Below are 12,573 nucleotides of genomic sequence, written 5' to 3'. Positions count from 1 at the left end.
ATTTTCACTTGCGTCCTTATTTTCGTCTTATTTTTAGGGCAGAGTTTCGTATTTTGGGCATTTTGACACCTTCAGTATACCATTTTGTACCAAAGAGATACAAAAATTGAGAACATGCAAATAGTATCTCGTTTTATCATTTTTGGAACATTGATTGCCTTCTCCTGTTGTGCAGTGTTTAAGGTAGTATTCTTCTTTTGTTTCCTGTTTGTCCTTATTTTTGAGTCCAGACCGATGGCAACCTTGCCTATAAACTTTGTACTACATTGCTCGTTAAATATCTGATTAGGTAGCGTTACAAGTATATAGGCATGGTAATTAGGTAAACATCCGAGAGTAAACGCCAATAACCGGAGGTAACTGCAAAGCAAAGAAACTAGATGACGGAAACTCCCTTGTTCCATCTGACCGTTTGTGGAGAAAGATTAATGTCCCAGTAATCGCACGGCCAAAAATAAAACAACATGGGTAAATACATCAATGCTCCCTTTAAACGTAGGCTGCAAGTATTTGGATCGGCCACAAAAACTACAGTGGCAACAGTAGTTGTACAGAATCGCAAGAAATTTTCAAAATTGCTTGGTAAGCTTTGCCTTGTTAGCGCACGATAAATAGCGGGCAAGTATGGGCCATTAGCTCTGACGACAACACCTAGTTGACATTTTAACGAGACATAAAATGGAATCGTTGCACTAATAGGCTTGTAAGTTCGTTTAAAATTTGCTTTATAGCAAAGCTGGAATCGAATGAAGCAACTAATGAATAACATTTTAGAACTTTTGTCAAGATTAAATGCAAACAGAAAAGGAAAACCAATCTCCTTGCAAAGCTCATAATATTACAAACGTAAAAGATAACAATAAACAACTATATGTTTTTATGTAGGCTATACTATCTCATCGTTTTACCAAATGCTACTTCGATTAAAAAAAAATTCAATATCACTAGCAGACTGGTCTTTAAATGTTTATTGTTCTTGTTTGTCTTCCTTTTCAGTTGCAACACTTTTCTTTTGATTTAAAGCAGGATTTCCAGTTTCTGGTATATAAAGCATCCATAAAAGTTTAAGAGAAAGTAAACAAAAGGCGCATTTATCGTGCGCAAAACGAAACGTAATGGTTTTTCAAACTAATGGACAAAACATTTATTCATCATATGGGATTTCCGGTTTTGACAATTTTGCAACACGTCACGCCATCTGTGTCCTGTGATTTGTTACATTAATTACTATTTGCGTATAGTCAGTATATGGCAACTCATGGTAAAACTTGCCTTGATTTATGACAACGTTTGAGCCAACAGAGAAATTAAACAAAGAACGGATGCCTGCCAAACGGGTAGATATAGCGTAAAAGCTATAGAATCGGACAAACATCTTAGCTGACTAAAACCATGGCGTTAATGCAAGAAAGTAAGCAGACCACAAACCACCAATTCGCGCAAATATATGCAGTATTTTAAACCCAAGGTGATAATTTTGTCGGCCGGCTATAGCTTTTAAAACTATTTAGTATTTTTCTATTGGCATTATTATTTCAATAACTTCACATCTGTTAACAGTATACTTCAAATAACATACCGTGCAACTGAAACACCAGTGAGAACACGCTTGTTGCCGCTGTCAAGTCAAGGTTATTTACCTCCAACATTTACTGCTCATATTCTGAGATAAACTAATCTCGTTTTGCCTTTGGTGCTGGATTATAAACGATTAATTATACTTTATGGAAAACTATAACTTGAGCGTACACCCACTAAACGAACTACTTAATGCCTGATTTGGTCATTTTTTACATGGATGGCCAAAATATAAAAGCTCAAAACTTTAAAATTAAGCAAATTTTAATTGTGACAAGTGACAACGGATACGTCAAATCCTATTCAACTATTCAAAACAAGCTTGTGAACCGTGAACTGATACCGTGAAAACGTAATAAAATTGCTGATGCAGTTGTCGTTCCATTCCTCGTAAAACAACTAGCAAAGCAAACTGGCAACTGCGGGAGCAGTTTCCGCCTTTGATGAAAACTACTACCGTCACGGTAATAGATTTCAACAACAAGCTACAGTATATCGCAAACAATCGCTCGTATTGGCTACCGTACCACATGCCAGAAGATAAAAAAGCTAAATTACGTAACCGTGCCTATTCATCGTAATACCAATTACAAAACAAAACACTTTTGAATAATAGAAAGAATGTACGGTACCGAATTCTAACCATGTAGTAAAAGCAACACAATGTTAACAACCTTACACGGGGAACGAAACAAAGCGGTTATACACAAAGTAACGAAGAGTAGGCTACGATCAAACAACGCTCAGGTAAACCAATAGCAATCATTTATCTTTCTAACAAATGTATTAGCTTGCAAATAAGACCTCTTACTTTCTTAATGACTGACAATGCGAAAGCTAGTAGCCTACGAATAATGTTTAAGCAGTCCGACAAAGCTGGTTGTAAAATTTTGAATCGGTTTCTCGCCCACTGAACGACAATGCGCTTCGTTACCATATATGGCAAGCAAATACGCCGTATATGGAAAAGGCGTATTGTGTGTACGCTTTTATAACGGCCTTTCGTGATTCAGCATGCTGGCTGGCCGAAGCCGTCTTCAAACGCAGTCATGAAACTTTGCGATCGATAGAATTTTGTGACAAATTGATTTGCCATGGTGTGTCATTATTTCTGGAGTGAAAAACATTTTCTATGTAATTTACGGTTTCATGATCGCTAAATTTGCACTGCTTCCATTTGTTCCTTAAAGGCAAAGCTATAAATAAACATACAGATCTTATTTTGGCTGTTTTATTCCTATAGGCATTAATCAAATATAACCTAATGAAGTTTTCATGATGCTATGAGCCCAAATATATTATAAAAGAAGCTGTGAACATACGGTATAGGATAGGGCTAAGTCATTCAAATCTCATGTTGACATATTCTATTGATACGTCGTCTACAAATCAGTGATGTAACCTATAGCGAGGGATGTAACGCGGTGTGTGCAGACTGCAGACGCACAAAGTAGCCATCTTTTTAAAGCTCAGGTCTTTTCTTTTGAATTTAAGTTTTTCCAGTGATAGGCAATATGTAGGCTCATATACAATAGTATACACAGGGTTGCCATACCGTCCTTATTTATAAGATTTGTCCTTATTTTAAAGGTCCGTGTCTTAGAAAATATGTTTGTCCTTATTTCTAAGAAATGTCCTTATTTTCACTTTCGTCCTTATTTTTAGGGCGGAGGTGGGCACTTTTGTCCTTATTTTGTCACCTTTACGATACCATTTTGTACCAAAGAGATACCAAAATTATGAACATGCAGATAGTGTCTTGTTTTTTTTTGTTTTTTTTTAGGAACATTGGTTGCTTTCTCTTGTTGTACACTGTTTAAGGTGGTATTCCTCGTTCATTTTCTAGTCGTCCTTATTTTTGAGTTGAGACTGATGGCAACCCTGAGTATACATATAATAGCTTTTATTCACAGGGGTAGTTTGTTCCTTATGTTTCTATACTTCTGGAGCAAATTTGAAGTGATTTATTCATCAGGTGTTAATAATGACGGTACTCTGTATCATTTATGTTTACAACATCAATAAACCAAAGACGTTTTTTTTCTGGCAGGTAGCACTTTCTGTGACGTTGAAGCATCATCGCTTGCGATGGACGAATGTCATCATCAAAAAAGGGCTTAGTTTGTTCCTATTGCGAAAGCTATTTCAACATGAATTTGATCTTTACAAAATCAATTCCAATGAGAAAAGTATTGATTAAACAAGAAATAATATTCTTTTGAAATATTAATCAATAAATGATTAAATGGTTTCTTCTTCAATTGTCAGGTTTGGTTCCGGGTTTCAACTGATTCTTTTGAAAACGTGAATTTCACAATCATAATGTTTATAAATCCGCTCTGAATAAGTATTCTTATTTTTTAAGACGTTTTGGTTTGTGATGAAACATTTCAAAACTTATATGCCAGTTTTTGGTTTCCGGGAGCTTTATTTTTCATTGAACTTTACGGTGAGAGGGAAACTTATTCTAATTTTTCTTTTATGAAGCATTTGTCTAGTGAATTTAAGTTGTCTTGTCCTGCCCCTAATATATTTTAGCAAACTTCATGTTTGATTAAATTGGTGGGTCTTCGTTAGTTTTCCTAGCTGTTATAATGTCTATGTTATCTTTTGCATACTACGCAAAGCTTACATCTGGAAAGCGTTCATTCATTCAGCTATTTTTTGTTGATTGTCCATGTGTCTGAGTTGTATTGTACTGTATATGCAAAAAAACAGGATAAATGCACCATCTTAATTAGACTAAACATTAAAAATCTAAGTTAGTAGAAAATGAGACAGTCTTGCTGCAAATAGCATTGATTTTATTTGTAGAAAAAATGGTCATTGCTTGGTCTGGTCATATAGGCCTAGTAACTTTTTTATATTTTGCATTCCAATTTTTGTTTATTCCGACCATTTCCGAGATAAAAAAAATTCCCATCTGCTATTACTGTACTTTAGGCGATGGAATTTTGCCTTTTTTCTTTGTTGTGATGATATATATAGCTAATATAGGTTACGTTTTATTGAGTTCTATTCCTATTTCTTTAGTGCTTTTTTACGATGTTCAGTCTACGCTGTATTTTGTTATTTTCTTTTATAGTCTGCTATTAAACCAGTCTAGGTAGAATATCGTAAATTGTCCGGATTTGTACAACTAAATTTTATCCCAGGCTCATTTTCGGGACAACAAAGGTTTATTTAACTTATGACAAAGAAATAATTCGCTTGTGCACTACTCGTGTGAAGTATTACACAACGAACTTATCTGTCATAAAGACCGCGAATGCTGGCGGTTATTGTTTGAATATGAGCGAGGACGATTGATGGTTGATAACTTGTTTTACTTCTGCTTCGATGGATGAGTTCTCATTTCTCAAATTTGCGTGACTATGCTGTTAGTTGCTTGATTCTGTCTATACAAATTACTAAATTATAAAGTTCCCATTTTTATTTATTATAACACAAAGGCTTTTGCCTTCGGGCAGAGCTTACTGAATGTTAGATAGCGCTGTAGTAACCAGTGAAATCGATCACATAAAAAAGGAAAGATGGTAAACATTACAACGGTATTTATATGTGGCAAATCAGTTCAAGCGAGGAAATTATCTGACGTCATTAAGGAAAACTCAAGTCTGGTAAACAACTGAATTACAATATCCCAAATTAAATTCCAAACATCTCAAAACAACTCGTGAGTCGTGACGTAATCGTCACAAACTTACTTCACTGTACACTGATAAAAGGTCTAGAGAGAGGTCTGATTCAAAGGTCCTGATTCGCCCTAGCATAACGTTTTGGCTGTCGAGAAATTGGTCAATTAGTCTGCTTGATAAACTTTGTAGAGAGTTGTAATTCTTTGGAAAAATATCCAATTTTGTTACATAAAGTTGTCTTTCCTGCCCTCACAATGATCATAACGTGATTCCAGTCATTTTGACTTTGACTTGAGTGATCATAAAAACGAGGCTCGTGTCAATACAACACTGATTACCAGTTGGTCAGTCGGTCAGTCGGTCAGTCAGTCACAAGGCTACCTTGAATCGTAAGTGGTGATGCGATAAAAACAAACATGTTTGTTTTGGTGCGATTGTTTGCGATGTGTTAGATAAAGTCACATGTCATTGCAACGCAAGTCATCGCAAATGAATCGCCTCCAGTATGTAAGCACTAAGCACCTTAAGTTTTCTGACTAAAATCCTTAAAGTAAAGTTTGTTTATATACCTGTGCCAAATTTTAACAATCTGCAGTCTTTAAAAAGTAAGACATTTGACGTAATTTGCGGTTATTTGCGGTTATTTGGAACGTAATCGAACTGTCTCAACCTCGTCTGCGTGGCACCTACGTTGCGCTTGTTTGAAGCCACATTATTGGGATTCCCCCCTTTTTGACTATTTTAATTGGCCTCATGAAGACATTACGTCTTATTTCAGTCCCTGTTTGAAAAGATTGTAAGCCTATGAAGCATCGGATTTTTCCAGCGCAGAAAGTTGAAACATTTAATGGCGCAATTATCCAGTGCACTAAAAGCAAACTTTTCAGTTGGGGTCCAAGCACATTAAAGTGTAATTTATTATGATGATTTGCGTTTAGTATGGCACACGTGCCAAGCGTGGCAAGCAATTTTGTAAAAGTTCCTAAATCAAGTGTTTTTTGGGTCTAGTGCAGAAATCCACAACAAAATGACCTTGCAGTTTTATTAGCTGAAGTTTTGTGTAGAAATGCCACGCAGTCCACTGTGGTTGTGCACTTATGCACCATAGATTCCAAAAAAGTTTGGAATTTCGCCTGTGTTTTGTCTTCATCAGCTTTCATATCTCCAGAATAGTGACCTGTAAAATATGGTTGAATTGCAAAAGAGTTTCGTAATTTGCTTGTTGTTTGCGTATTACTGCCATGCTAAATCAATTTTAATGATAAAAGACAAAAAGGGTGAGTTGTCAATCGCTTGGATCATGTTGCATCAAGCTTAATTGAATTGCCATCCTAAACCACGTATTTTTCTTCAAGGCACCCGCACATAATGGAAATATTTATTGTTTATTTGAATTAATTTTAGAAAAATTTTTGTTTTGCAGTTCCCAAAGCAGATCATGATGCTGATGTTGATGTGCAAGTGATTGATCCCAATTTGAGTATTAAGGTACTTAGACCTGACTGCTAAGTTGTATCACTATAGTTTGCACACATTTTTGTCATACTTTGTTTCTCATGCAATTGAATGCAAAGAGGTTGGCAGGCTTATTCCTGGAGCTGTACTTAGCACTTCAGCTAACTTGCACTTTGTTATGTAGGTTCTGTGTTATTGTAATTAGGTGATTTTATAAATTTAGTTTCATTTTTTTGCGTTACAAGCTTACATTATACAATTATGTATCAAGATGTATTTTTACATTTGAAGGAAGCTGTTTTTGATGATCCAGATGTGGACATAGCCCCCCCAAAGCACTTGGATGCAGTGAAAATTGCCAGAGATGGTCACATAAACTCAAATTTTCACAAGGAGGTTTTCCTTGGTGAAGATATAGCTAACTTTGAGAATGGCAATTATGAGCTGAAACAACAGAAAAACAGGCTGATTAAAATTTTTGAAACGTAGGGTTTTTACTTTTACACTAACAGCATAAAATGATTTTTCCTTTATGACCCGATATATTAATTAGTGTCATATTTAATTAATTTTCTTAGGATTGATGCAAACAAGGACAAAACATTAGATGTGGATGAATTGGCAGCTTGGGTTCTTCAGAAAACAAGAGAGCATTTCAAAGAAGCTAAACAGGGGAATAAAGAGAAATTTGACAAACTGGACGGTGATCATGATGGTCATCTTACATGGAATGAATACCTAACAGAATTTCTTGGACAGAGAGGATTTGACAAGTAAAAGATTGTTTACTTGATAACCATAATGCTTATACAGTTGAACTCACTTGTAATGGTATTTCATTATACGACCACAATGCTAAAAAAATTTCTATATTTTACATATAAACATTTAAGTTTTTCTAGTTTTTCTTTTAATCATGCAACGTAATTTTTTATTCCTGAATTTATTTGACAGTCCTGTAACACCTTCGGAGTGATTTAGTTTCATAATTATTAGCTCATATGCTGTCATACAGCTTTAGCTTAACATACAATAAAAATGTTTTTTGCCAGAGTTTATGTGCAGTGATTTATATGAAATAAAGTTTCACATATATCTGAACTTATTTTTTAACACTTAAGGTGCCATTATAAGAAATTTCTATTGTATTACTAGTTATTGCTAACAATGCAAACTCAATCGCTAAGTTTTTGTGCCTTCAGGGGAGATGTGGCCAATAAACTTGCAAACAAGATAAAAGTTGATGTCACCGAGGAATTAAAAGATGATATCGAAGACATAAAGGATAAATGGCTTCAGGTATAAGTAGGCATGCTTTTTGTTTTAGCCAACTGCAGCTTTTTCCAACCCAGGGTTGTGTAGTCATGCCTGCCCCATGTCGGCTGTATGTTTCGCCAAGGGTTTAATGGAAGTGCTGGAATATTTTGAAATGGTGTCATGAGTGCAGGGATTGGTGGAATAATGTTGTTTGTAAAGTCTGAGTGAGAGCTTTTGAGCAAGTAGGCATGAGGAAATTTTCACCTTTTCTTAGTGCCTTATAGTGTTAGTATATAACAGGGGTGGGCAAACTTGTTCAATGAAAGAGTCAATTGCGGAAAAATATAAACACCAGCGAGCCGCAAAATCAGTAATCAATTTGGTTATTATATTATTAGTAGTCATTTTGGGATATTACTTTTTAGCTAGAAGACCCATAAAAAACATGTCGGTGAGGTGCACTTTGATAACCTTTGCCATTAAGTATAGAATCTATACCTGAAAACAATGTGGGATTCAATGTCTAGTGTTACGTCATAAACGAAATGCTGGCCTAAATAAAGAAAAAATAGACAAAAACGTTCATAAACGGTACTCTTGGTAGCCTTTACATTTTTTTTGGAATTTTACGATTCGACTAGAAGAGCCACAAAAAACATGCCGGAGAGCCGCAGTTTGCCCACCCCTGGTATATAACAACAGTGTAACTATAACAGCTGTAAATGCCGGTACTCACCTGACATTGACTGGAAGTATTTGCTGGTGGTTACTGTGCCTTATTTGGTAATGGTAGTTTGATATTTGCACAATGTGGTTTTTGCAAAATTGGCTTTCACAAGCTCTCAAATTAAGTGTTGCCAATTACTGAGATTCTAGTGTCTTAATTGTCATTTCTACCTAAGTTGAGCAATATGTGGGTTCAAATGCCAAGTAGATATACGATTAAAATTGACGAAAAGCTTACCCAGTTTTTTGCGAGACTGGTGAAGGTCAAAACGTATTGCCCAGCAGGGCTCTTGTTTCCACTGCTTTACAATGTTAAATTTTGCCACAAACTTGTATGTTATGAAGTTTGTTGTACACACAGCTCAGTTAAACATTAACATAACAACATAGTAGCTGTTACTTAGTGTGTTTAGCATCATAGGTAACCTTTGTGTAAGCATTTCAATACCTTTGATTCTAATTAATTAAAAATTGATTAAGACTTTTTAAACAAGGGAAAAGTTTACATGTCTATACCAATATTTTGCTCATAGTTTTATCTAATTATTAGGCAGCTGGAGATAATGATGATTGGCAATCCTTAAATGCAGATGAATTTTTGGATTTCCAACATCCTGAAACAAGCAGAGGTATGCTGGCCTTCTTGGTGCGAGATTTTCTGGACGACATTGGTGAGATAATCTTTTTTTTCCAATTTTTGTGTGAGATTTCGACTTCAGAAGTTGTCTCAGACTGTCAACATGCACTCCAAGCATTGTTTCAATCGACCTTTAATTAATTTGCTTTTGAAAAATTGTTGATGTGATAGATATCAATGGAGATGAGATCATTACTGTTCATGAGTACATGGCCATTCCATCTGATATTGATGTGGACCAACAGTCTGACATTTGGGCAGTAGAAAGGCGTGAAGAGTTTAGAAATGTCATCGATCAGGATCATGACGGAAATGTCACAAAAATTGAACTTGAAGTATGAGGTTTTATTTAAGTTGTCATCCATTAATATGCTTTTTCTTTAATAAAGCTTAGCACCATTTAATTCAACCTGAAAAGTGATCCCTTTTACATGGACAAACGGAACCAAACAGTCTTAGCAAATATTTCCAATAAGCATCGGAGAATACAAAGCACAACTAATAAAACTGAATGAAGCGGAAACTCTTATGATATGACTATATTTCCCATGTAGCTCTTACTTGCACCAGCGAAAACACAACTGCTACTGTTAAAAATGTGGCGTAATGAAGTTCTGGTGTTGTCATGCTACGTTTGCAAAGTTTTCCACTGTGTTCTTGACAAGCGGTGCTCAAAGTTTTAAGTGTAAGAGGCTACGGGCCACATTAGACGCTCTTAAATCTTGTGCCTTGGCAGGATGCAAACAATTATGCTCTCCTAAAACTAGCCGATGTCTTATCAACTCGGTTATATTATTTTTCCTTTTTTTCACAGTTGAAACAGTTTTAAATTTAATTACATCAATCTTCAGTGCGAAAGTGGTCGAGGGCCGCAAAAACTTTTGTGTAGGCGTCACTCTGTGCAGCTCTGCTCTTGGCCATTACAAATTTATTTCACATATAACTCACTTCACCTCTCATTACTTCAGAAAATAATTTTTCATTTTCTTCTTGCCAGCAATTTCTTGATCCTTTGAGTGAGAGCATGTCAGAGCAAGAGGCCCGTCAGTTGATTTCATTCGGAGATGAGGATGGCAATGGACTTCTTTCACTCGATGAACTTCTTGAAAACAGCGAGTTTTACACTGGGAGTAAACTTTACAACTATGCTCGAAGTGTGCACGAAGATTTGTGATATATGAAACGTGCATTTTCGACCAAATCCACTGTTATTTTTAAGATCATGGCGTTTCAGTCCTGATTTGCGTAGATCTATAAGCCTTTGCAAGTTTTTGAATTATGGAAGTCATATTTTGACTTAATCAGACAGAGTTTTATGATTTTCCTTCAAGTGAAGCTTTAAATTGTAGATGTGATTCATCACTTGCTTTTTATCCTTTTTTATGCTTTTTATTAACATGTAGTAATATAATGTAAGAATTTCTTGTTTATTATGCACTTCGCATTTTTGTTTTTACGATGATTTTTTCCTATCACGTTAAATGACTTAGGAATTCATTTGAAAAATCTAAGAATGAAACCCATGGTGCCATTTTTCTCTTGAGAAATTCATTTGTCTCAATTTATCTTGAGAAATTCATTGAGCTATGTTTGTATTAAGAGTATGCAACGTAGTTCAATACTGTTCGGTAATGCTATTATTAAGGACATGCAGTAAATAATTTTATCCCGAGTTTGGTAATACTCTTCTGGTTACTTACTTATTCATCAAAAAACTATATTGTTATCATAAACTACCGTTTACAGTAAAAACAATCTCAAAAGAAACTTGTTTTTATTGCTCGCAAATTTTTGCCAATAAACTCCGCCTAAAGTTATTAAGCATTGTTACGACAGTGATCTGATTTGCACCGGAAAGTAGCTTATTCTAAAACTGTTGGATGTGACACTCTCATGGTATAATAAATTTCCTTACCATGTCATTGAACACGAGATGACGCCAAAGATTCACTAATAAATACTTCCTCGATCAACTTCTGTGCGATAAGTGAAGGTACGGGATGCCATACATTAAAACAGCGCTTCCCAACCGGTGGGTGGCAGAGCATGCCAGTATACAAAGCGATGTCGTAAGAGTTATTCCCAATGGTTTTGCTACAAGCAGAATTTCCATTAACTGTTGTATAAGCTTTTGAAGTTGTTTATGAAAGGAATATTTCTTTCCTAGTGCTTTATCTTTCTTTCAAAATGAACCCGGTCGCAGATTGTCTCTCTAGAGTCTAGATCAATTAACGCCTTTATTAATCAAACAAGTCAACTAGAAAACATCCATAATAACCTGGGCCATCCTGGAGTCGCCAGAATGTTGCACTTTATTCGCATGAAGAACTTACCCTTTGCAACCGACGAAATACGGAAGGTATGTTCGAACTGTAAGATATAACTTATGCTAAAAATAAACCAAGATTTTACAGAACTCCCGAGACGGCGTTAATAAAAGCTACAAAGCCAATGGAACGAATTAGCATCCACTTCAAAGGACCAATACCTTCATCGTCTAAGAACAAGTATATCTTAACCATAATGGATGACTACTCATGATTTCCGTTCGCTGTGCCGTGTCCAAATATGAACTCGACAACAGTGACTCAAGGCCTGAATCAACTGTTTATCCTCACTGGATTACCCAGTTATATTCACTCTGACCGTGGACCTAATCTTATTTCACACGAACTTCGCACTCACCTTCGAAACTTGGGAATAGCAACAAGCTCATCGACCCCATATCACCCCAGTGGGAACTAGTTCGCCATAAGGTCGCTGCTCTGCACGGTAACAAATGTGACACCTCACCAAAGATTTTTCTCCTTTGATCGACGCTCTACCTCGGGGCCATCAATACCATCATGGCTGATCGCTCCCAACAAAGTTTACCTCCGACGTTTTGTACGCAACAGTAAATACGATCCCTCGGTAGACGAAGTTGAATTGATAGATACGAATCCAACGTATGCACGCGTCCGACGGCCAGACGGACAAGAATCTAAAGCAGTGGTTCCCAACCTTTTTTGGTGTCGGGGCCGAATTTCAAACTTCAGAGTACGTATGGAGCCGCATGAAAACACTCAAGAAATTATAACGAAAATTTTAAAGCATGTACCAACGAACAGCAACATTAACAAGAAAAATAACACAAATCAATTTAATGTCCAACTTCGCATTGGCTTTGAGCTTTAACAACTTTGTCAAAGCGAGGCGCAATTGTGGTTTAGGATTCAGGAGGCCGTTTATGATTCACAATAAGTAGACAATGGGCCATTCACAACAGTATAAAGTAGGCTA

At 36.0% G+C, this 12,573-nt stretch overlaps 1 protein-coding gene across 1 annotated transcript; it reads left to right on the top strand.

The window, feature by feature from the left end:
* Positions 1 to 6,013: 6,013 nt before the first annotated feature.
* Positions 6,014 to 11,108, top strand: LOC143450291 (45 kDa calcium-binding protein-like). The gene is made up of 8 exons (XM_076950768.1): positions 6,014 to 6,493; positions 6,640 to 6,704; positions 6,963 to 7,156; positions 7,250 to 7,444; positions 7,874 to 7,970; positions 9,205 to 9,325; positions 9,463 to 9,626; positions 10,289 to 11,108. The coding sequence occupies exons 1-8, from the start codon at positions 6,403 to 6,405 to the stop codon at positions 10,463 to 10,465; spliced, it is 1,104 nt and encodes a 367-aa protein (XP_076806883.1). The 5' UTR covers positions 6,014 to 6,402; the 3' UTR covers positions 10,466 to 11,108.
* Positions 11,109 to 12,573: the final 1,465 nt, after the last annotated feature.

Source organism: Clavelina lepadiformis, chromosome 3 (assembly GCF_947623445.1).
Source record: "Clavelina lepadiformis chromosome 3, kaClaLepa1.1, whole genome shotgun sequence".
NCBI classification, from domain to species: Eukaryota; Metazoa; Chordata; class Ascidiacea; order Aplousobranchia; family Clavelinidae; genus Clavelina; species Clavelina lepadiformis.
Note: the sequence above shows the minus strand (reverse complement) of the source record. Positions and strands in the feature narration are given on the sequence as shown.